Genomic DNA, 24765 nt, shown 5'->3' on the forward strand with positions numbered 1-24765 from the left:
GGTACCGAACTTCGACTTTAGTATCGCGGTAGTTAACTTAAATAGTAAGTCCTTTTCTATCTCTATTTCTATAGCTATCTATATAGTCTTTAGAAAGGTTCTACCACTACTTTAAAGGCTAAGTTTCCTTAATAGAAAATTATAGAACTAGACCTTAATCGCCGGTGTCGTCTATATCCGCCCTTTATATTTTAGTTTCCCTCTACTAGATACTACCCTCTTTAGTAAAGAGATAGACACCTATAGATCTATAGTATTACTCCGCCTATATTTTAAACTAGATAATAAAGAGTTAGATAGTAATTAAATAGTATTAGTAGATAAGGGCACGTTAGAGTCCTTACTACTATCTAGTTACTACTTATATAAAAGTATACTTTTTAGTTTCTTAATAGATTTAGATGATTTAGTACTTATAGACGATTTATCTACTAGTAGTAGAGGGTTAATAACGTCGTTAGGCGTATATATTACTATTTTTATACCTTAACTTAGTATATAAAGGTATGACTTTATTTTTAAGGTTAGAGGTATAGTATATATACTACCCCGCCTTAAGGTTATATTACTAACTAATTACTAAGTAAGCTAACCTTTAGCCAGATTTCAAATACCCAGTCGCTCTAGAGGTTAAACTAATATAAGACTATTAACGGGTGGCATACGGACGCCGTCTATACACTAGTAAATAAGGTTTTTTTAAAGGTTAAAAATCGACGTGAGTTTTCAAACACCCCCTAATTATTATGTGATCCATCATGCGGACAAAATGTCGTGGTCGTCGTCTTCGGATTGACCGGGGTCCGAGTTTAGGGGGAAAAGAGAGGCTTGGAAGGAAGGGGGCGTGAACGGGTCGTGAACGGACTGTGTGTAGTAGTAGGCAGGGCAATAGTCAACGTTGACGCCACAGAACAGCTTCGGTCGATTTAGGATGGTTGTGCGGTAGGTATGTATGGTGATGTGTTATTTATAGTGGTGGATGAATGGCAAGAGTATATGTACAAAGAACACTGAGGTCGTAGAGGCGTGACGCACGGGCAGACAATTAATTAAGATACTTGATCCTCCCAATGCAATGCAGCTCGTTGTCGTGGTCAAGAATGAAGATGAATGACACAGTGGGCCGGATGGAAGGTTGGAAGCCAGAATAATTGGGCCAGGCTTGACTGCATATAGTTTGGCTGGTGGGACATGGCGCGGAGGATGGCGAGATGCGATTGGACAGGGCGAAATTGCATCAACTGTCTCTCTCTCCGGCTTATTAGTTGGAGTCGAGGCGAGTTGAGTGTTCGAGTGTCGCCTGGGAACTGTTGGAAGAAAAGAAAGAGGCGGCTGGCAGGGGAGGAGGAGGCAGCTGGGATTGCGGCTTTGGGGGGGGGCGTTTCTATGCCCATTGCCCGCCTATTAGCTGCCACTTTAGGGGGCGACGGTATACAACATACCTGCCTGTGCACTGTCGAATACGCCCACGCACGGCAGTCAACCCTACTTACTACACACCCACACTGTGTCACATCCACACACACACCACACACTCTCACACTCTCTCTCTCTCACATCTCCCTCACACACTCTCTCCCTCCCTCCTACATCCTCGTCCATTCACTCTTTTCGCTCTCTTCTGCTTTGCTACTTGCTTTGTTCCATAACACACATCTCTACTGCTTCTGCTTCTTTGCACAGTCACTCGTTATTCAACAACATCACTCAGAAAGAAGATTCCCTTCTTTCCACTACTGCGCCTCGCTCGGCCACGCTTCTTTCTGTCCATCTGCAGCTACTACCACCACTACCTAGACACGCTATCGCTTTCTCCCTTAGGCCACGTCTAAAATCGCTGTCTTTTCCCGCTGCCGATCACCACCACCACTCGCTTTTTTCGCTTTACTTGCTTTGCTCCTTCACTCCAATCGCCCGCCCCTGCCTTCACACGCTAATTCACTCCCTCCTTCTAGAGCGGCAGTCCGTCATGTACTGCTGCTGTTCACTGTCCTTCTGATCCGACTGTCCTTCTTCGTCCCTCTCCCACCACCCCACGAGTGCGACGACAGGCCTACACCACTTTACCACGGTAGAGTTGGTAACCCTCCATCATTTCTTCTCCCTCTCGCCGCCTCCATTGTCGTCCGGACATTGGGCCATGAGGAAGCTCTCCTCGCGCCTGGCCTCCAGGTCGGCCTACTTTGCGACTACGACTCTAATATCCATCATCGCCCTATCCTCTCTTCTCGCCTCGCCCGTCGCCGCCTTCAACTTCACGCCCGCGCCCTCGTCGAACCTCAGACTCGATACCCTCGGTCGTGTTGCCTTCGCCGGTGACTTTGACGGTCTATCGCTCTTCCAATACCTCGAGCAGAATGAAGACAGCTACTATACAAACGGCTCGCAGTCGCTGCTGTCGCGCTTCCCCAATGGCGCCTTTGCCTCCATCTCGCTCGCCGATGCGCACATCAAGGCTATGTGTCCATACTTTATAAACGGTGAATTGCAAGGTCTGGTCGTCGGTGGCAACTTTACCAGCGTCGGAGGCATCAACTCGCAGGGCGTCGCGAACATCAACGTAGACACTGGCGAAGTCACTCCTCTTCCAGGCTTGTCGGGGAAGGTCGCTGCGCTATACTGCGATGACGATTCTGGCTACGTCTATGTTGGTGGTGAGTTCCAAGGTCTGAATTCGACAAACGCCATCATCTGGACCGGTCAATGGACGAATATGCCTTTCCAGGGCTTCAACAAACCAGTCACCTCCATCATAAAAGCTTCAAACGGCAACTTTATCTTTGGTGGTGCTTTTGACGGTCTTGGAAACAACAGTACTGGCACAAAGAAGAACGATACCCAGGTCATTCCAGTCGCGTCCGGTCAAGTCACTGCCACGAATTCCATCCAGCGCGACGGCTTTGGCGATCCTCGCAACATCATCTGTAAGACTGCAGATTCTGATGGTTCTGGAAACACTTGGCTTGCGGCCGACAACTCGCCCGCTACCTGGCAAGACAACTTCCGTTTTGGCTTCCAGCCATCGCTGCTTCGTCTGTACAATACCAAGATCGAGGGACGAGGGACAAAGACATGGCGTTACACTGCTCTGCCTGACACCGGCATCATGAACTTTACATACATTAATAAAGACGGCGAACGGGCTTACTGTGACGCCACCTGCCCTCTCCCGGAAGGGAACACGACCGCCCAGGACTTTGAATTTGTCAACACCATTGGCATGAATGGCTTCCGTATCGACATCTCCGACTGGTATGGCCCTGGCGCCGGCCTCGCTGGGATAGAGCTGTTCCAGGACGACATTTATTCTTACGCCATCAGCAGCTTCAACGAGCCTCAATGCGACGACGTCAGTCCCGCCGCTGCCACCGCCACTGTCACAGGCCCCTGGCTAGTCTCCCCCTCAAACGCCAACACCAATTCCGACTATCTGTCCATCCGAGTCAACGACACCATCTCTGAACAGTCCGCCGCCGGTGTCAGTGTCCAGTTCAAGCCAAACCTCGAACAGTCTGGAAACTATTCAATCAAGCTCTACACCCCGGGATGTATCCAGGACAACACTTGTAGCTTCCGTGGTCGCGTCTCAGTCTCCGCCAACACTGGCTCTGACACGCCCGTTACTGCTGAGCTTGCGCAGACGAACAACTATGACAAGTATGACGAAATCTTCAACGGCTTCATCGATGCCAGCTCCCAGCCTTCCCTTACTCTATCGCCAACTGCTGGTCAGACTCCTAACCTGGGATATCTTGTCTTTGTCGCACAGCGCGTACGATTCGAACTGATTGCGGCATCGACTGGAGATCTGCAAGGATTGTTCGAGTACAACCCCAATCAACAAACTGTCGATATCAACAAACTAGACTCTTCCGCTATCAACAGAGCCGGACAAGGTCTCACTAACGGTGCCATCGTAAAGGAGCTTGCCATTCAAGGCGATGATACGTTTGTTGGCGGTAACTTCACGTCCGATGCCTTTAGCAACATCTTCAAGATCAGCGGCGGCAATGCTACGAGTCTCTCGCAAGGCGGTCTGAACAACGAGGTCATGACCTTCTACCACGATGATACCCGGCTATTTGTTGGTGGCAACTTTACTGCTACACGAAACGGTGGCACGGCTGGACTGAACGGCATCGCCCTTTACTCCATCAACGACGACTCTTGGACTGCCCTTGGCTCAGGTGTCGACGGCATAGTGCAGTCCATCCTGCCACTGCCTCTCAATCTTACCGGGGACCAGCCAGAGACATGCATTGCCGTCAGTGGTCTCTTCTCTAGTGTATTTGCTTTCAGCAACAACGCCGCATTTGATGCTCAGGGCTTTGCCATCTGGGTTCCTTCCGTCTCAAACTGGCTACACAATACCGACTTTGCGACAATCTCGTTACAGGGACGCCTCGACACCATGGCCAACGTTCCCAATTCGTCCCCATTCTATTCCGGCTCCGTGTCTTCCCAGGCACTTGCTGCGTCCGGCGCTGTCGGCCTCCGCGATTCAGATGGTTTACAGCTACAACAACTGCCGTTCCGTCTGCACCCAACACCTTCTTCTCAGCAAGCTTCGCGCAAGAGAGCTGCCACCATCAACGGATTGAATGTCACGGGCGCTGCTACCGGCCTCATCTATGAAGAAAACGATCTGAATTACACCATCATCGCTGGAAATTTCAACGCTCAAGTCGATGGCACCAACATCACAAACATCCTCATAGTCAACGGAACAGACTCTGTCACGGGTTTGCATGACGAACTTCCGTCGGAATCTACCTTTGTGACGGTCGGCATTCAAGACAGGAACGGCGCCGCTCTACTTTTCGCCGGCGGTAGTGTTACTGGAACAGTAAACAACGACAATGTCAACGGTCTTGTCATCTACGATCTTCGCGCCGCAAAGCTTCACGACCCCCAGCCTGAAGGTCTGACTGCCAATGACAACGAGGCTGTCGTTCATGCAGTTGCTGTTCAAACCAACAGTGCGGATGTTTATGTTGCCGGTGACTTTGAAAGCGCCGGCTCACTTGCTTGTCCTTCAGTCTGTGTATACAGCACTGACCTCAATCAATGGAATCGTCCTGGCGATGGTATCGGAGGCTCTGTCTCGGTCATGCAATGGACAACGGACACCGTGCTCATCATGGGTGGAAACATGACTTCCGGATCAAACAGGACTACCATGGTCACTTACGATACTACAAGCCGAGTCTTTACCTCTTTCCCTGGCGCAGATGCCATGCCCGGCCCGGTCACCTCACTAAGCGCAGCCAATGCCGATCGAACTCAATTCTGGGCTGGCGGCACGGCATTGAATGGGTCTGCCTTTCTACAAAAGTATGATGGTAGTCAATGGCAGTCGATCAGTCATCTCCTTGGCGAGAACACGGTCATCAGTGCGCTCCAAGTCATGCCGTTGACCGATGACCACGACAACAATGACCTGATGGAAGGCAACAGAGCCCTTCTCGTCATGGGCCAGCTCAACGTTCCCAACTACGGCAACGCTTCATCCGCCCTCTACGATGGCAGAACCTTTACTCCCTTTATCATCTCATCGAGCTCGCGCAACACTGGTGGAATCATCAGCCATGCCTTTGTGCAAAGAGATGACTTCTTCACCAGCGACGACGGGCACCTTGCTGTTGGTTTCGTTGTGTTGATTGCGCTTGCCATAGCTCTTGGTCTAATCGCTCTGATCGTACTTGCTGGCATTGTTGCTGAGCGCTGGCGTCGGAGGCGGGACGGCTACATGCCTGCCAACCAGAACATGATGAGTGGTGCCGGCAACATGGATCGCATCAGGCCAGAGGCTCTCTTTGGTACACTCTCGAAGAAAGATCCCTCACCGAGGATATGAGATGCTCAGCTCTATCAACTGTTCGATGAGCGACTACACACAAAAGGGATAAGGGCGTTTTTGGTTCTCTTTTTTTTTTAGCGCAACGCGCTGTTTTCCATTTTCTCCCTGTGCATCTTTGTGATGATCATGGGTCTGGGAGGGCATCTGCTGGCGTTTCCGTTTTCAAGACTTCTACGGAAGCTCTCGACGAGTTTTCCCCCAACTCGTCTTTTCGACAACATTCCTCTTACACTGTTCTGGCCCTGCAAACATGCAATACTCCCCCTTGTATATTTTCCTTTTCTCTTCTTTTCGCATCATCTCCTGCTGCAAAGCAAACCCTTTTATAACTGTAACGGGCTAGTGGCAACCCGATACGGTGTCAGTTGTTCGTTTGTGTGTCTGGTCGCTGATACCACTGATGCGCCACACTTAATGTGTACTTCACTCTTGAGAACTGGGGAGGGAGAGGTGCAGAGTTGTAAATAGCCCTTGTTTATTACGTAGAACTGCAATTGTGTCTGCATTGGAGGCATCATTACAGATGCAGGCCAGGAGAAGCTGGACGTAGGAAGTAGGGGGGGGGGAATAGGGAATGTGAAATGAAAGAGAAAATTAATACATGACGTGTACTATCGTGACGAGTACTAAGTACTAATAATTAACCCAGAACGGTTCACGTTTGAAAACGTATGAATGACATCTGGCTTCATGTCCCTGTTGTGTTTCGAGCTCGGGCTACTGGAACACCAACTGTGTCCTCTTTCCATCACGGGTGTCAGCGGATACAGTATGTGATGATAGACAAGGACTGCTTTGTGCTTTGTTGGCCAGTACTAAGAATTACTGCTATTAATTAGCGAGATGAATCGCCGCATTAACAAAGACCTGATCATAAGAATGCAGCTAAGCTGGAAGCGGGCGTAATCCATAAACCTGGGCCAGTAATAGCTTCTGCTTCCATGTGCTTCCAAAGCAGGCTTCGGCAACTACTGACAGTATGACTACGAGTTTGCAAGAGAAAGTAATGATTTTCATGGTGAATTGATGTGAGCCCGACGACACCGTGCTTTGGTAGAATGTTTATTGCTATGAGAAGCCTTTTCACTCACTGATGTTCTAAACATTTAACAGAAGAGAGTGTGGTTTGGTATAATAACTACTATGTACCGTTGCTGAGGGGAAGGAACCAGGGATCATTGAGTGGAAAGCTTGGCGTAGCCGACGCCGAAAGCTATCGCGAACTGGACACCTGTCTACTACATTCCGGGTCCGCACAACTTAATCTACTATTAAATCCGCCCAGCCACCCAAGATCAATCCTTCTGATCTCCATATCTTCCTCTTTGGACATCTCCCCTACTATCGTCTCGTTACATAGTAGACGATTGCCTGCAAGATGAGGTTTCAATCTGCTCTCTCTACTGCTCTGCCCGCTCTGCTTCTTGCAGGCGGTGCTCATGCAGAGGACCTGGAGGACAAGGTCGCCGACGCTGCCTCATCCGTCTCCTCGGCAGCTGAGTCTGCGTCTGCGTCAATCGTCTCCAAGCCGACGTTCACCGTAAGTTATTGATTAATGCTCACCTGTCCTATGGCGCACAATCCCAAGTACTAAATACCGGCCGCCAGCCTACCGTCCTAAAAGCACCCTTCTTTGAGCAATTCACAGACGACTGGGAGAGCCGATGGAAGCCATCGTCTGCGAAAAAGGAGAACGACAAGGAGGATTCCGAGGAGGAATGGGCCTATGTTGGTACCTGGGCAGCGGAGGAGCCTTACATCTACAAGGGAATTGAGGGAGACAAAGGTCTTGTTGTCAAGGACAAGGCCGCTCACCACGCCATCTCGGCCAAGTTCCCCAAGAAGATTGACAACAAGGGCAAGACCCTGGTTGTGCAATACGAAGTCAAGCTCCAGAGTGAGTATTGTCATACTCCTCGTCTCCGATTCGTGCTGACAATGCGCAGATGGACTCGACTGTGGTGGTGCCTACATGAAGCTTCTCCAAGACAACAAGGCTCTCCACGCTGAGGAATTCTCAAACGCCTCTCCTTACATCATCATGTTCGGTCCTGACAAGTGTGGTTCCACCAACAAGGTTTGTAGGAATTCGCATGTCCATTGGACCATTTTCACTAACTTGAAAAAAAAAAGGTCCACTTCATCTTCCGACACAAGAACCCCAAGACTGGTGAATACGAGGAGAAGCACTTGAAGAGTTCTCCGTCAGCCAAGATTGTCAAGACCACCTCCCTCTACACCCTATACGTCAAGCCCGACCAGTCTTTCCAGATCCTGATTGATGGCGAATCGGTCAAGAACGGAACTCTTCTTGAGGACTTCAAGCCCTCCGTCAACCCTGAGAAGGAGATTGATGACCCCAAGGACTCCAAGCCCGACACTTGGGTTGACGAGGCTCGTATTCCTGACCCAGAGGCCACCAAGCCCGAGGATTGGGACGAGGAGGCTCCTTACGAGATTGTTGACGAGGAGGCTGAGAAGCCTGAGGACTGGCTTGAAGATGAGCCCCTTACTGTTCCTGACCCAGAGGCCGAGAAGCCCGAGGACTGGGATGATGAGGAGGATGGTGACTGGGAAGCCCCCAAGGTCCAGAACCCCAAGTGCCAGGAAGCATCGGGTTGTGGCAAGTGGGAATCACCTATGAAGAAGAATCCTGAATACAAGGGCAAGTGGACTGCCCCGTACATTGACAACCCGGCCTACAAGGGTGTCTGGGCTCCCCGCAAGATCAAGAACCCCGACTACTTCGAGGACAAGGCCCCGGCCAACTTTGAGCCCATGGGTGCTATCGGTTTTGAACTCTGGACAATGTCCAACGACATCCTATTTGACAACATCTACATCGGACACTCTATTGAAGACGCCGAAAAACTGAAGGCGGAGACCTTTGACATCAAGATTGCCTCGGAGAAGGCTGAAGAGGAGGCTAACAAGCCCAAGGTCGAGCCTCCTGTCTCACCCTCTGATCTCAAGTTCATGGACGACCCAATTAAATATATCCAGGAGAAGGTGAACCTCTTCATCTCTATTGCCAAGGACGACCCACTCGAGGCCGTCAAGTTCGTTCCCGAAGTCGCTGGTGCCATCGGAGCCACCGTTGTGGCTCTCCTCCTCGCCATTGTCTCTCTATTCGCCTCCGGTGCTGCGCCCTCGAAGCAGCAGGTCAAAGACGCTGCCAAGAAGGCTCAGGACACCGCAAAGGACGCAAAGGACAAGACTGCTTCAGCGGTGGCATCTGGCGCAGAGACTGCAAAGGCAGAGCTCAACAAGCGCACTACCCGCTCGACCGCCTCGTAGGACGTGCAGCAGGCATTAATTGGGGAGAGATGAGTTATTTAACTGCGCGAGAGAGAGAGAGAGGAGGATATAAGACACAGGCGGCTTGGGGTATATTAACGTGGAAGTGAGCATGCATTTAAAACCTATTACCTGACTACTGTCTTCGGGCAGGTGCATCATTTTGGAGTGTCTGGGTGCTAAGGGTCTTGTATGATAGCGCATTGTTGTCCCCTTTTCCGAAATACAGTACACATCCTTACGGCCCTAAAGTGTGGTGAAGTCACGTGCGATCGGTGAGTGCGGCTGTCATCGGCATATGGGACCTCGGGACGTCTATATGTAATTACATCTAAACCCCACACATCGACGTACTGGCTGGCCAGAGCGATAGCGGACACTCAGCCGACTGTCCCCACGCTACTATATGCTATTCGCGATCTTCGGTGCAGACGCAGATACTAATACGTACTGCTAGTCAATTGGTCGCTTTCTGTTGTGCCTTGCGCACTCTTCTCTTCCCTTTCTCTCTTTGCTTCGACAATGATGGCTGCTCGTCGAGCTGCTGCACGAACAATAGCCTCTCTCAGCCCGCGTACATCCATTCACCCTCGTCGAGCTATCTTATCCGCCAGAATGACTGCTCCGTCCAGCTCTTCGACTGCCAGTGGAGCTCGTCGTCTCCATGCAACGGCAAACCAGCTTCAACCGGCCGGCACAAGTACTGCTCCCTCGACCGCCAGCTCCTACCCGACCTCGCACGAACAGATCCAGTCTCCAAAAGACACGACGAACTTTATCGACAACCAATTTGTCGAGTCAAAGGCTACACAGTGGATCGACCTCCACGACCCCGCCACAAATAACCTGGTGACTCGTGTTCCACAGTCGACGGATGAAGAGCTAAAGGCGGCTGTGGAGAGCGCCTCGAAGGCGTTCCCGGGGTGGAAGGGGACCAGTCTGCTTGCCAGACAGCAGATTATGTTCAAGTTTGTGGGCTTGATCCGCGAGCACTGGGACAGACTGGCTGCCAGCATCACGCTTGAGCAGGGCAAGACGGTTGCAGACGCCAAGGGTGACGTGCTCCGTGGTCTACAGGTCGCTGAGACTGCGTGTGGCATCACGACGCAGATGACGGGAGAGGTGCTCGAGGTTGCAAAGGACATGGAGACGAGGAGCTATCGAGAACCATTGGGCGTTGTTGCTGCCATCTGCCCATTCAGTGAGTGGACTTCACCCAGCGCGGTCGCTACGTATGAAAGGGCTCGACTGACATGAATGTCCAGACTTCCCAGCCATGATTCCTCTCTGGTCTATCCCCATCGCGACCATTACCGGTAACACCCTCCTAATCAAGCCTTCCGAGCGCGACCCTGGCGCCGCCATGATATTGGCGGAATTGTGCGAGAAAGCCGGCTTCCCGCCAGGTGTGGTAAATATAATTCACGGCTCGGCCAAGACCGTCGACTTCATCATCGACGAGCCGGCCATCAAGGCCATCTCCTTTGTCGGTAGCAACAAGGCTGGCGAGTACATCTACGCTCGCGGCTCGGCCAATGGCAAGCGCGTCCAAGCCAACCTGGGCGCAAAGAATCACGCTGCTGTCCTGCCCGACTGCAACAAGAACCACGCTTTGAACGCCATCGCTGGTGCGGCATTCGGCGCTGCTGGCCAGCGTTGCATGGCTCTCAGCACGCTTGTCCTGGTCGGCGAGACCAAGGAATGGGTTCATGATATTGCGGAGCGCGCCAAGGCACTCAGTGTGAATGGCGGCTTCGAAAAGGGTGCCGATCTCGGGCCTGTCATCAGCCCGCAGTCCAAGAAGCGGATCGAGGACCTGATCCAGAGCGCGCAGGACGAGGGCGCCGAGATCCTTCTCGACGGCCGCGGCTACAAGCCCGAGAAGTACCCCAACGGCAACTGGGTAAGTCACGCATGCGTGCTCTCCTGCGTGGAATATTCCTCACTGACGATACATCAAAGGTCGGCCCAACCATCATCGCAAACGTAAAGCCACACATGAAGTGCTACACGGAAGAAATCTTCGGCCCCGTCCTCGTCTGCCTCAACGTGCCGACCATCGACGACGCCATCGCCACCATCAACGCAAACGAGTACGGCAACGGCGCCGCCATCTTCACCCGCTCCGGCGCCACGGCGGGGCGGTTCCAGCGCGAGATCGAGGCCGGCCAGATTGGGATCAACGTGCCCATCCCCGTGCCCTTGCCCATGTTCAGCTTCACGGGCAACAAGAAGAGCATTGCGGGCGGGGGCGCAAACACGTTTTACGGCAAGCCGGGTATGCTGTTTTATACGCAGCAGAAGACGGTCACGAGTCTCTGGCGCAGCGAGGATGCGACGAGTCAGCGCGGTGAGACGGTTATGCCGACGCAGGTTTAGGGGCTGGGGTTGATGCATGTGAGTGTGTCCATATGTATATACATACATATGTGCTTCCTTCTCTTTGGGAACAAATGAAGAAGAAGAAAAGGGAGAAACTTGTGATCTGTGTTGGATGATCGAACACGTGTGGGTGTGTAGTGTATACATGCGATGCCGTCGTGCAAAACAGACCATCTTCTCTTCCGAACGAATTAGGATAAGACTATATATTTACCAACAGGAACACGCACGGCGCTCTGCTACCATTCCTACCATGTCTATCCCTACCACCTACATCTACACCTACTACCACCTTGCATGTAAGACGGTAAGTAGGATACCAAAGGAGTGGTCTAGAGTGGTTGTCTATAGGTATATGTGTATATGTGTATAGTGTATGTATCTATACCCCGGAGCCACCTACACACTCCTCCTCCATCCCCCTCTTCATATCCAAACATACATTCTCGTATCCAAACGTACATTCTTGTAAGCAAATACATGTCCTGTCTTCTACATTTCTACATTCTCCTCTCCTCTTACATCCTCTTACATGTACATACCATACACCCACTCACCCACTCGTAACAAAAACAAAAAGAAATCCTCAAAAGAAAGACATTGTATCAATCCCCCCTCTTCGATTCCCCATCCCCTACCTTCGCGTTTCCTCCTTTATAACTCCCCCCCTTAACTCCTCCCCTCCCTTCCCGTTCCCGTTCCCCCCTTAACTCCCCTCCTTTATAACTCCGCCCTTCACCCCGTCGTAACCCCCTCTCCCATCTCCCATTTCCCATCCCCCTCCCTCTAACATCAAACATCCAACATCTAACTCCCCCTCCGCACCCCCCTCCCCTCAGGAAACGGATCATACAACCCCCTAACAGCAGCATGCCAATCATCACACCGAAACCTACCCAGCCGGCCCGGCGACCCCGACCCGGATCCCGAGCCCGCAGACCCCGCAGACCCCGACACCGACCCCCGTATCATCCCCTCGCTCAGCGACGCGATAGACGAGGAAGACACGCTCGCCTTGTTTGGGATGGGGATTGGGATGGGGCGGGTTGTGCTTGTTGGTTTTGTGCTTGTGCTTGTGCTTGTGCTTGTTGGATTTGATTTCGCTGTTGATTTCGAGTTTGAGTTTGAAGCGGGGGCGGATTTCGGGTTTGAGATTGAGCTTGTTGATTTCGGGTGTGACGCAGACTTCGACACAGACTTCGACGCAGACACAGACGCCAACCCCCCCTTCCGCAACGACCCAGCCGAGCTCTTCGGCGTAGGCACAGCAGGCACCGAGCCCGGCGGTGCGCCGTATGTAGCGCTTATCGTGCGGTGGGTGTGCGGGCGGGACGATGAATTTGACGAGGTTGCAGATGCAGCCGCGGCGGGGTTGGAGGGAGAAGGAGAAGGAGGAGAGCGTGTGAGGTTCAGGGTTGTTTGTGGGGTTAGGGGGGCGGGGGCTTGGGAGGCGGTTGGGGTGGCGAAGGGGTTGGAGGGGATGAGGGAGATGTGCGAGGGGGAGGGGGGGTAGGTTCTTGGGAGGGCGATTGGGGGGGCGGGGGTGGAGGTTGTGGATGGGGTGGGAAGGGGGGGTTCTTCGTCTTCGTCCTTTGGTTCTTCGGGCTTTGTTGGGTCTTCGGGGGTGGACTCCTCAGGTTTTGGTTCCTCCGGTTTTGGTTGTTCAGTCTTTGGTTCTTCAGTCTTTGGTTCTTCGGGCTTTGGTTCTTCAGGCTTTGCGTCTTCAGTCTTTGCTTCTTCAGGCTTTGCTTCTTCCGGCTTTGGTTCTTCGGGCTTTGGTTCTTCAGGCTTTGCTTCCTCCGGCTTTGCTTCCTCCGGCTTTGCTTCCTCCGGATTTGCATCTTCAGTCTTTGCTTCTTCAGGCTTTGCTTCTTCCGGCTTTGCTTCCTCAGTCTTTGGCTCTTCAGGCTTTGGTTCTTCAGGTTTTGGCTCTTCAACCTTTGGCTCGTCAGGTTTTGGCTCCTCTGGCTTTGCTTCTTCAGCCTTCGGCTCTTCAGTCTTTGCTTCTTCAGCCTTTGGCTCCTCTGGCTTCGATTCTTCAGCCTTCGGTTCTTCAGCCTTCGGTTCTTCAGTCTTTGCTTCTTCAGCCTTTGGCTTCTTGGCCTTTGTCTTTTCAGCTTTTGGCTTCTCACCTTTTACCTTGTCACCCTGTGCTTCTGGCTTTGCAGCACCAGCCTTTTCCTCGTCCGCCTTCGCAACCCCCGACTTCACCGACGCCGCTCGACCAGAACCGGCAGACTTGACGCTGGACCCCAGCGCAGATCTCGCAGCCGACAGTAACCCAACACTCGAACCCGCCGGCGAGCCGCTCACCGACCCACCCTTCTCAGACGTCGCACTCGGCGGCACAAGAATCCTAGAATATGGCTTCACGCTCCCCGTCTGCGAGCCTGCCGCGCTCTCCGCCCGTCCACTCCCCGACCCAACAACGCTCTCCCTCGGCGCCAGCACAGCCGTCGTACCGGCGGCCACAGACGGCGCCCTCGACGCCACCGACACAGCCTTCTCCGGCACGATACTCTCCAGATCCAGCGTCCGGCCAAGCTCCTCCCGTCGTTCCACAATAACGTCGGAATCCTCATACAGCGCCAGCCCGCAGCTGTAAACACATCCCTTGTCATCCGCTTCCTCGTCCGTCAGCCTCATCTCCCGCGGCGTCGGCGCGCGCCGGAAGCTGGGGAATACGCGGAGCACGACTTTGGCGTCTGCATTCGCATGCGCGGGCATGTCAGGCGCGCAGCGGCTGAGGCTCACGTCGCCCTCCAGAGTAGCCGTGCTCGTGTCGTACGGCAGCCATAGAGCGGCGCCAGGAGGCGCGTCACCCATGGATGCAGTGATACAGTCGCGCTCCAGTCGCGCCAATCGCCACGTCTCTGCCGCTAGCTTGACGATCCGTCGCACGGCGGCATTGACGTCGCTCCGTGCTGCAGGCAGCGCGAACGGCTTGAGTGCGGCGGTGATGTCTTCCACGACCGAGCCTGCGACGCTGTTGATCTGTGCCTTTGCACCGTCGCACTGGAATGCGGCTGTCAGGGTGTGCTGGCGCCAGATGGCCTCTTTCTTTGTGCTTTTGAGCTGGAGATGGGAGCTCATGGATGCGAGCAGGGTGTCGGTGGCGGTGTCGGACCGGGGTAGGCTGAAAAGGAAGGGGGAAAATATGCGGCGGGTGAGGATTGTGGAGATCAGGTGGGCTATGTATGCTGTGCGAACGTGCTTGGCAGGGGGTGTGTTGGCGAGAAAGGGTGGGAGCTCCGAGGGGATCGTTGAAGTGGTCTCTGCAGAAAGATTTGGTGGGCAAGTGTCAAAGTGTTCGTTGGCGAGTTGCAAGGTGTGACGACAGAGTGTCTCTAGGGCATCTTTGCTAGAGGCTTGCAGTTAGTGATGAGAGCTCTGGCGGTAATTTACCAGGATCCAGTGGGCAAGGCCATGTAAGAGAAAAGATGAGCGCGTTCATTCAAGGGTATCGTACCTAACATCTACCGAAGAATACACAATAAAGGCCAGTGTCGATGGACCAGAAGGTATAAATGCAAAACACGGAACCGAAGACCAAAGCATCACTTACTAGTACGCATCCCCCTTGCTCTTGAGATCAGTAGTCACAGACGCTGATAGAAGTTTTGACAGCCGCTCTTTCTCCGACCCAAGAGTCTCTGAAACCAGGCGAAGCTCTGAGACTAGGGCCTCCAACTTGAGCTTATCTTGATCCCAACCCTGCTGTGCAGTTGCGAGATTCTTCGTCAGCTCTTCATTCTGCTGCTGTAGCTGCTGCCGCTCCGTGTCCCAGCCGTTCTTGGCTTGTGTATGCTCCCCTTCCCACTCATCTCTCATCTTCGTTCGTTCCACTTCCCAGTCTTCAACTTTCGTTTGGTGATCAGCTGCTGTCTGCTTCAGCGTCTCATGATCAGCGGCCAGCTCGTTCGCCCTTTTGATCGAGTCGTCGAGCTCGCCGCGGAGTAGAGTGACTTGTGATTCTAGCTCAGTCTTCGTCTTTGCAAACTGCTCTTCCAGCTGTTGGGTGTTGCTGTCATGGATTTGCTTCATTTCGTCCATCTTCTTCGCGAGCTCCGCTTCATGGTCTTTCTCCTTGTCAAGCAGCGCTGAGGCGATTGCCATATGCTGCGCGTCGGCTTCTTCCTTGGCCTTAATCTTCCACTCGTCAAACTCCTTCATCAGTCGCTCGCGTTCCTCAGGTATAGCCTTGTCCAACGATGCTTTCTCCTTCTCGAGCGCAGCGATCTGAGCCTCTGACTGGGCTTTAAGTCCTTCAAGGTCCTTGCTCTTGACTTCCGCCTCCCTGATGCGATCCTGCAGCCCTCTCTGCTGGTCTTGGAAGTTGCCAAGCTCGTGCCGGAATTTATCACTGTCTGCGGCATGTAGCGTTCGAGCCGAGTCCAAGTCCCTTCGTAAGGAGTATATGTACTCATACTGGTCTCTGAGTTTCTCATCCTGTTGTCTCAAAATTTCTTCCTGCTTGGCCTCGGCCTCGCGAATGCGTTCCTCCCGCTCTCCGAGCTTGCCCTGTGTTTCGTGGTAGCGAGCCATGAGACGCTGAATCTCAGGGATAGTGGAGGACAGCTGGCCAATAATCTTGTTTGCTTCATCGCCTCCTTCAAGCAGCAGCTGCCCCGGGACTGGAGGGGGCCTGTGCAAGAAGTCCTCGTGTACATTCCCGCGAGGACCCATGGTGTCACGATAAGAGCCCTCCATGGGCGAGTAAGAGTGTCCGGAGTGATAGGGAGGCGTTGGCTGACCTCCTTGGACAGGATGCCCATAATGTCGTTGGTTGTAATATGAAGGAGGTGGATTGTGCTGCCCAACAGTTTCTGGATAGTAACGATGTGAGTGATCCGGGATCCGTGGAGCTGGTCTTACATCAGGGAACGGCTGAGCGAAACGTGCCATAGGAGATGGAGGGACTGAAGGTGCAGGGGGAGGAGGAGGATTCTGGATAGAATCCTGTAAACGACTGGTACGTAAGTGTTCTCTCTCGCGTGTATCTGCTAGAACTTCTGCTTCCGTGGTAGTGGAAGAGCTACGGTATGACTTGGTTGAACTTGTCTCATCTTGAGCATGCGAACGAGTCCCTAGAGCTTTCCAAGCAGTACCAGCGTTGATTTCCGATCGTCGTTTAAACGAGTCCGTGCTTGAGGGTCTACGTGTTGCAGTGACTTGCGGGCCTACTGGTTCCGCTGGGGATACTGACACCGGAGCTATCTGCTGCTCCGATGCTGGCGCTGGAGTTGATGCTGAAGCTGGTGTCGGCACTGACTGTGACTTTGACTGCGATACTGGAACTTGCTGTGGCTGAGTCTGTGGTACCGGCGATGTTACTTGGGGAGGCTGCATAGCCGACACTGAAGCCTGCGTCACTTGTGGTTCGAAGTCTGCGGCCGGCTCTTTTGCGCTCGTCGAAGGCTCTTCTTTCTCTTCCTCTACAGTGACAGATTTCGGAATGATCGTGCTTGAAGGGTTCAGCGGAGGTCCATTTACAGATGTATCTGATACATCTGCATCGAGCTTTTGTCCTTCGTGAACCTCCGGCTGATCGACCGAGGTGGGTATGGATGATTCCAACGAAGACGTGGGAGCGACATCTGTAGACTGGGGCTGAGATATCGGCGCGTCAACAATCTCCTCAATGATCGGACCCGGTTCTCCCAATGTCTCCTCGGATATTGGAGTATTGTTTGACACAGGACTATCTTTCTCGGCGTCCTGTGCTGGTATCTCCGTGCTCGCTGCAGCCTGTTCGGCCGTGGCTTTCTTCTTGTTGGCTTTCTTCCCCATGATGTATAGAATTGTACGATTAGTGTAACAAGTCTCAAATCAGGCTATGCAACGCTTGGCAATGCAAATCGCACTTCAAAAACACAAACGCAAGCAAGCAGGCAAAAAATCAAAGTGTGAGTTGAATTGAAAAAAAAAATCCCCAAAGCAAAGCCGAGTCGTTGGGCTTAAATATATCACACTACGATGTCTCCTGCATGCACGCCCAGCGAAAGGTTGGACTGTGCTTGGGGGGGCCCAATGATAGCCTGCAACGAACGAGCGTCAAAGCCAGGGAGCGCAAAGGCAGACAGCTGGCAGATCCAGATAGGGCAGTCTCGTGACTCATGCTCATTATTGCGAGGGTGAGATGGATTTCTACTTTGCGAGCAGTCCTCGTATGATTTCCCAGCTCACCAAAGGCCTGCGCTGGGACAGCTTGCGTTCGTGTTCCTTCAGAGACAGTTCTCATGCTGCGTACAGTGATAGAGAAATGACTACCTTGCTCTACCATTACTGGCTTCATCCATGGCGGGTCGCGAGGCTGAAGCGATGCGTCTGGCTGGATTTCATTGTTGATGTTGACCGTGCTCACACTTCACAAGCCCTCGCCAGCGTACGTCGAATTCGTGGTTACTCGTGATAGGCTGGAGCCGGTGTTTGCTGCAGCTGCCGAAAACCTTCGTCCATAGCTGCAGTTAGGCGTTCTTGAAGCATGAACAGGAAGCGCTGCTGATCCTCATCTCAAAACAATCGTCGAAGCTTGTGTTGATTGAATGTGCTGTGGTGCAGGTGGCATGAAAGAGATGATCAGGAGCAAAAGTGTTGGTCTTCCAGAGAGACGTGGATATCTTACATATTTTACACCGCACCTTTCTGACTAATTATAATTTACCACTATCTTGGCATCCGCTACCCCTCCACCCACTCAAGTAAGAATACAGCTTAACTCTGCCCCGCGTGCGTGTGGGCTCGCTATCTTTCGTGTTGTGTGCAGGTATACATACCCTCCTTGTTTTCCGACACATACACTACGAACATAGCTACAATTGACCAGGCCAGCAAACATGGCGACCGAGACACAAGCCCTGCCTCCCAAGCTTATCATGTATTGCGGCGGTACTCTCCCTCTTTCCACCCTCCGCTGTCTCTCTCACTGACACCTGCGTAGTATGCACATTACCACCAGAAGTAGGCACGCCTCCCTCTCACACCTACCCAACGCCTCCCTAATCCCAACCCGCAGTATTGTGAATTTGGTGGTACCACCAAGAGATGCCAGGAGTGGCTGAAGACGACACACCCCGCCATGCACGAGAAGCTGTACTCGCAAGACGCCATAGAAGCAAACTTGTCCACGCTCTCACTCGATGCGCAGAAGCGCGCCGAGAAAGACGCCGCCAAAAAGACTGCCAAGGCCGAAGCAGCAGAGGCGAAGCAGAAAGAGCTGAAGGCCGAAGCTTTCATCAAGATCAAGCGCATCTCGCGCCAGAAGAACAAGTATGTGACGTGCGTACAAGGACTGGAGGCTCATAGCGTCGATCTGAAAAAGGCCGCGAAGGAGTTTGGCAAAAAATTCGCGACGGGGAGCAGTGTGACGAAAATCCCCGGTGGTGGCGAGGAGATTACAGTACAGGGTGATGTCAGCGATGATCTTTTTGATTTTCTGCAAGAAAAATATCCGGATATACCCGAAGATAACATTGAGTTGATCGAGGAGAAGAAGAAGAAGAGCTCAGCGGGCTGATGGAGATCCGGGTATTATGCAAGAATAGAGTAGAGAGGAGCGGGCGGATGCAGGAGTTCCGGCGTTGAAAATAACGATGTAGTATTGTCCATCGGAGCATAGCGCAATGGTATGCAAGATCGGGCGTAGACAGTTAACATTGCCCATGCAACATATGTGAATTGCAAAATAGACAGCCTTGACAAGTCGCGGAACGATTTTCCTCCTGAATGCCATGGGTATCTTCAATCATCAAAGGTTTACTCAGTCATCCTCAATATCATCATCACTTAACAGGAGGGCAGCCACCTCCTCTTCGCCAACATCCTCATTCTTCGGCTTGAGGGCATCTCTTTTCACCACGGTTCTGGGATCTCTGCCCTGCTCGAAGCTCAGTATGCCTTCCGCTATCTCTCCATCCTCTGGTTCCTCGTTTGAAGGACCTTCTATTCCTTGAAACGTTGTCACTTTCTCAAATTCCCGCGCTAGCCGATCGACCGTCGAAGAAGCCTGGTTCCGGTATATTTTCACCATATAAGGCAGTCGCTCTAGAAGCATTTCACATCGTGCAGAATTGCCACTTGCTAAGACGAGGGATCCCTCTACTTGGTCAGATTGCAGTGTTGAAGCAGGAAGGTCTGGGAACTGAGTACCGGCACGTTTCCATGTCTCGACTCCTCCGTTCATTTGTTTTGGCCGGAAATTGGGTGTTCCAGAAAACGTCAACAGAGTACCGTTCTGCGCCTTGTTGGTCCATAGATCCAATAGACCTTCTACTTCCTCCCGTTTTCGCCATAGACGCAAGGATGTCGGCCAGAACATTTGGTGTACTTCTGCTTTACCTGACGTGCTTACACCACGGAAGCTCATACCATGGGAGACTTGTCTCTTCACAGGGTGAGGAAGGTTAAAGAGTAGTCCACGGACAGCTACCTGGAAACTTATCTCCTCTTGTCGCAGATTGTCAAGGGCCGTGCCCTGGAACGTCCTGCGTGCAAACCCACTGGTACTGAACTTTTCAGGCGACAGAATATCAGCGTCTGAGAGTGCCTCGATACTACCATCCAACGAGTCTAGAGACTCCTCGTCAGACGGGCCGTTGCAAGAAGGGGCGTAGTTTTCGTGTAAGGCGGAAATGAATGTTTGTATGTCAGTCCCAAGCTCGTCCAGCATTGTGTTGACTTGTACCTCTGGGACTTTCGATCGTCTATGCTGCGGTAGATGCCCGGGTGGTTGTGCCAGAGTGACTCTTGCATCCGACTCCAGCCTCTTGTTGTAAACGACTTTTCCGACAGAGTGAAATATTCCTAGGGTGTTCTCTCTATGTGTCACCATTGTAAGAGACTCTTCTTCCATCTTGGTAAGTGGTATGCCCCGGCTACCCTTTTTCGTTTTGGCAAAAGAGACTTTACTACCCCATCCATCTTGTTCATCTCCGCGCAGACACAGGAACTCGAGAGACGAGATTGCGCTTCTAACATCACCAGCCTCAGCCAGTCTTTTGATGACTTGAGGACCTGGGGTCTTACGACGTCCAGACTGACGGGACTCCTTTATTACAACGAGGTCGAGCGCCTTTGACAAGATCGTAGGAGCTATAGGGTTGAATTCGATAATGGTTACGCTAGGATGGTTCAAGATACCCTGTCCAAGAAGACGGTGTGCTGTGAAGGTTTCGGCTGACACAGCGGTTGAAGATAGCAAAGTTTCGGATATGATTATCACGAGTGGTATAATGTTGTGCACAAATGATTCTGGGTCGCCAAAGAAAGAATCCATAGGGGGTGCGTTAGCGGCTAGATACTGATTGATAGATGAGCGGAAAGCTTGCAGTGCAGAAGAAATATATGAGATGTTTGTCGGGAACTCCTCAATCAGGATTGCCTGTTTGGGTGATTTAGTATCTCGAACAGGGAATTGCATTCCGGAAGAGTTCGCAATGTCGAGACTATGGAATTTTCCTGTCCTCGACATGAATTCCTCAAATTGAGAAGTTATTGAAACAAACCCGTCAATAGTCTGAAGAGAGTTCGTAGGATTCTTCCATTCTTGTATATCGAACTTGAGCTTTTCTGATAGAAGCTGCAAGGTGGTGGTCTTCCCACTCCCTGCTGGTCCTTTTAGTATCAACAGTCTTTTCCTGATCCGACCTTCGAAGACATCTCTCAGCCAAGTCTGCACGTCTACAACTTTTTTCTTGTGCACTGCTAGCTCGTCCAGACTTTTAGGACCGAATCTTTCCATCCATGGGCGGGTGTCTTGTCTTGAGAGCACCGGCACGATTGAAGTTGGGATCCGGCCACGATCGGTCTTAAGAAACTTTTGACCTGTACCAAGCGGAGCTTCATTGTCGATCCGAGCAGCGTTTGACAAAGCATCCCGACTTCTCTTCTTGACCGCCAAAGCAATAGCGGATCCGGCAACGAAACTTGATGGAGGCAGATCATCCTCATTCATTGAATCATCTTGGATGTAGTCTTCATCCTCGGTGGCTCGAACGGGTATAACGGACGCGGCGACCGCATTGGCAGCAGGTGGGGTAGTGCGATGCTGGTTCTGTTTTTGTGTTTGTCTGTTGAAGAACGAGTAAATGGCTTTATCCTTTGTCACTGGCTGATTGCCCTCCTTTTTCCTGTCCTTTTGTGGACTACTGCTGACGCTTTTTGTGGATGATTTTGGGGCAGCGCTCATTAACAGCGGATATGACGGTTCAGGCGTCACTATCTGCGGACCTCGTCGGATGTCATCGTTTTTTGATTCGATCTGTCCGTGTGAAGCCTCAGACCCTAAGATACAGCTTGTTGAAGATCGTATGTCTCGTGAGGGAGCGTGTGCGGGCACAGATATTTGGTCGTCGTCGTCATCTGAAGACAGTACAACCGGCCTTTTCCGGGTGCCTCGCGGCTTGACCATGCCGCTTGACTCTAGCTTCACTTCCGATCATCATCAGATTCAAAGTCTGGCAGCGTTGGATTGCGTGGACTAGAAAGACGAATGGATCTCAAGATCCCAGCAAGAGTCCTAATAAGGCTTCGGTTCTTAGGTAGCGTCGCGGTGGAGCGCACATGTAAGTGTTACGCGAAAGCACGTGATAACGCGTTACAATGTTGAAACATTGAACGGAGTAATACAATTGAGCAAATCTGCATAGATGTGGCAAAGAATACATGTTTGTTATTAATGTTCGAAACGCTGTTTCCATATAGGTATCATTGAGTCATTAAGCAGTAGGAATCATTTACACCACTTTACTTCAAGTATGAGACAACGAAACCCGTATATCGTTCAATTATCGTGAGCGCGTCAATGCTTATACTCGCTAAAATGCATCTTCAAATGGACAGGCCGTGGCATCATGTCCGTCTCTTTCGCATAAAGCACACCATCTACTTGGATCAGCAATGCTGCTTCCCTTGCCTGCGACCATAGTAGAGTCATAGGGGTTTGGCAGCGGTGCCGATGGTGCATTACCAGATATAGACACCGCCGTCCTCTTGGGCGTCAGTGGTGCTGGTGCATTTTCGAAGTTGATTTTCTTTCGATCCAAGGGTTGCCTGTTGCTTTCACCAGAGACTCCCATTGCAGTGCAGTTCAGGATATCGTGGCCACCAGTTTCGCAAATCTCACACCAAAGGGTCCCCTGGCTCCCGTCCACAGATGATTGTGCATCAGACTCAATCATTGGCTCTAACGGTTCAGACTTCAAATGATTTGTTTCACGCCAGCTCACTACAGTGCCTTTCGAGTCCCGTGCTGATGACCTTTTATCTTGTAAAGCAGTCCTTTCCGACAAATTGTTGCTGATGACCGAGTCGCGCTGATCAACAGTAGTAGTGCCTCTCAGACGCTCAAGCTCACGTTCGAGTTCTTCTTCTCTGTGAGATTTCCGCTCAATAAGTCCTCGAAGCTCCGTCTTTTCCCTCTCTGCCAAGTCGAGTTTAGATTGCATCGCTTTAAAATCCTCAGAATCCTTGGTGGATGCAGTAACATTACGGAGGGCTGGCGATGCTCTGGCGGAAGTATCCGGACCAGAGCTTAGCGAATGAATGATAGCCTTGAGCCCACGAATCTCATCGTCCCTCTGTGCGACTTCTCTTTGTCCATCTTGGCTCATGGGTCCGTCTATCGATGCATTCGCAGATTTCAAGGCAGCTGCAGCCTTTTCCCGTTCCCTACGAAGCTCTGATCGACCTCGCTCGACCTCGCCACGAAGGAATTCCACTTCGCCGCGCGCTTCAGCTTCACCTCTCCTAGCATCCTCCAGGCCTTCCTCGAGTTCCTGCACGAGCTCTTCCAGCTGCTTGAGTTGGGTTGCGACACTCTCGACATCCTCATCTCGTTCCTGTAGATCGGTAATTTCTTGCGTCAGGTCCGTCACCCGCTTCTCGTACACACGGACTGTTTCCGTACTCGCCATCTCCAGGGTATCGATCGTGCTCCTGAAGTCTGCGCGGTGATTATCAAATTCGGCTGTCAGCATCGATATCTTTTCATTCTTTTCCCGTAAGAGGGCTCGAAGGGTACTGATATCGCCGTCCTCGAGAGGCCCAGGATTTCGGCTGTTGCCCTGATCTGGAAGCATGTTCTGTAGCTCTGATATGCTCGACTCCATATCAGCCAAACTTGCTGCTTGTTCCTTCAGCTGTCTATCTCTTTCCTCTAGTTTCTTGTGCAACCTGTGGACTTCTTCGTCGGAATGGCTAGAATCGAGACGACTGCGAGGACGAAACGTGCTACTTGACATAGATCCATTACTCCCACGAGCTATGCCTGTAGGAGTGCTGTCGCAGTCTTCTTCGATCGGTGGGTGTTGGCCAAGTCGTGAGTTGTTTCTCGAGTATGGCCGTGATGGCCCAGGGGTTCGTGGTTTGATCATCCCTCTACTATTGGGAGCTGGACTTGACACATAGCGTGGAGCAGCACCTATGGCGCTTCGAGAGAAAGACGCCGGACTTGCATTTGGGCCTCTGGCAGGTGGAGGCGGCAAGTTAGGTTGATTTTTCCTAAGTGGTGACTCCGGCCGTGGAAGAGACGGTCTTCCTTTTGCCTTGAATGACGGACTTGGAGCACGCACCCCAGGACCAACTGATTGTGAAAATTTTGATAGCGATGGTGTAGGAGGACTGAGTTTATTCGATGATTCGTTGTAACTTGCACCTGGTGCAAACGAGGGAGTATTAGGGGTCGGTGGAAGATCTTTGCCATAAAGCGATGGCATTGGTGGCGCATCGCGCTTCGATGCTCGATGCAAAGGTAAGAATATGCCGGCACCAGGTATGGTGGTGTTGAAATAGAAGGTGCTGTGATGCTTTGCTTAGTCGATGATGCACGCTGTGAGATGCTCATACATACCCATCAACATCACCATCATTCTTCCCGCGCATTGCGAACTCCTCGCTGAGCTCGACGCCGGCGAATACGCCTTTCTTGCCACGGACGCTACCCACGAACTTAATCGTGCCGTGCATACCACCTGGCACATCGACGAGGTCGCCAACCTCAATGTCAATCCCCCCAGGTAGGTCGGGAGTAGCCATACCAGTCAGTGCATTGAGGGACGCTTTGCGAGCCATAGCAGTGCTGGCAGCAAGGCCAAGGTTCGGTGAGGAAGCTGTGTTGATGGCACTGTTCGCGAGCGAAGGGCGGTTCGAAGGCAACCGCCGTGGAGTTTGGTAGGCCATTTTTGCACTGGGCTGTCCAGTCTCCTTCACAGTTTCCTTGATTACGCTGC

At 52.0% G+C, this 24765-nt stretch overlaps 8 protein-coding genes across 8 annotated transcripts; 5 read left to right on the plus strand and 3 right to left on the minus strand.

The window, feature by feature from the left end:
- Window positions 1-2203: 2203 nt before the first annotated feature.
- Window positions 2204-5833, plus strand: EJ05DRAFT_419255 (uncharacterized protein; the record flags this gene model as incomplete). Its single annotated transcript, XM_033741454.1, has 1 exon — window positions 2204-5833. A coding segment is annotated over one exon (3630 nt), but the record flags the coding sequence as incomplete, so codon positions are not given.
- Window positions 5834-5846: 13 nt separating this feature from the next.
- Window positions 5847-6429, plus strand: EJ05DRAFT_224047 (uncharacterized protein). Its single transcript, XM_033739922.1, has one exon. It carries the CDS (start codon window positions 5981-5983, stop codon window positions 6326-6328), a length of 348 nt encoding a protein of 115 aa, XP_033595690.1. The 5' UTR covers window positions 5847-5980; the 3' UTR covers window positions 6329-6429.
- A 926-nt stretch (window positions 6430-7355) lies between these two features.
- EJ05DRAFT_419621 (calreticulin precursor) lies at window positions 7356-9145 on the plus strand (the record flags this gene model as incomplete). Its single annotated transcript, XM_033741455.1, has 4 exons — window positions 7356-7400; window positions 7469-7757; window positions 7807-7937; window positions 7994-9145. Coding segments are annotated over 4 exons (1617 nt in total), but the record flags the coding sequence as incomplete, so codon positions are not given.
- A 627-nt stretch (window positions 9146-9772) lies between these two features.
- Window positions 9773-11536, plus strand: EJ05DRAFT_505249 (Methylmalonate-semialdehyde dehydrogenase; the record flags this gene model as incomplete). The annotated part of the gene is made up of 3 exons (XM_033747686.1): window positions 9773-10358; window positions 10423-11060; window positions 11120-11536. 3 exons carry the CDS (start codon window positions 9773-9775, stop codon window positions 11534-11536), a joined length of 1641 nt encoding a protein of 546 aa, XP_033595692.1.
- A 1950-nt stretch (window positions 11537-13486) lies between these two features.
- EJ05DRAFT_224310 (uncharacterized protein) lies at window positions 13487-17419 on the minus strand. The gene is made up of 3 exons (XM_033739923.1): window positions 15105-17419; window positions 13672-14900; window positions 13487-13597 (listed from the first exon to the last, which is right to left on the minus strand). Exons 1-3 carry the CDS (start codon window positions 17327-17329, stop codon window positions 13593-13595), a joined length of 3459 nt encoding a protein of 1152 aa, XP_033595693.1. The 5' UTR covers window positions 17330-17419; the 3' UTR covers window positions 13487-13592.
- A 1053-nt stretch (window positions 17420-18472) lies between these two features.
- On the plus strand, window positions 18473-19043 carry EJ05DRAFT_420741 (density-regulated protein DRP1; the record flags this gene model as incomplete). Its single annotated transcript, XM_033741464.1, has 2 exons — window positions 18473-18499; window positions 18555-19043. Coding segments are annotated over 2 exons (516 nt in total), but the record flags the coding sequence as incomplete, so codon positions are not given.
- Window positions 19044-19454: 411 nt separating this feature from the next.
- Window positions 19455-21947, minus strand: EJ05DRAFT_458231 (Rad17-domain-containing protein; the record flags this gene model as incomplete). The annotated part of the gene is made up of 2 exons (XM_033742551.1): window positions 19455-21754; window positions 21830-21947. Coding segments are annotated over 2 exons (2418 nt in total), but the record flags the coding sequence as incomplete, so codon positions are not given.
- Window positions 21948-22353: 406 nt separating this feature from the next.
- On the minus strand, window positions 22354-24571 carry EJ05DRAFT_494994 (uncharacterized protein; the record flags this gene model as incomplete). The annotated part of the gene is made up of 2 exons (XM_033746224.1): window positions 22354-24334; window positions 24387-24571. 2 exons carry the CDS (start codon window positions 24569-24571, stop codon window positions 22354-22356), a joined length of 2166 nt encoding a protein of 721 aa, XP_033595696.1.
- Between the last annotated feature and the right edge of the window lie 194 nt (window positions 24572-24765).

This window comes from Pseudovirgaria hyperparasitica (assembly GCF_010093815.1).
Source record: "Pseudovirgaria hyperparasitica strain CBS 121739 unplaced genomic scaffold EJ05scaffold_21, whole genome shotgun sequence".
Taxonomy (NCBI): Eukaryota; Fungi; Ascomycota; class Dothideomycetes; order Acrospermales; family Acrospermaceae; genus Pseudovirgaria; species Pseudovirgaria hyperparasitica.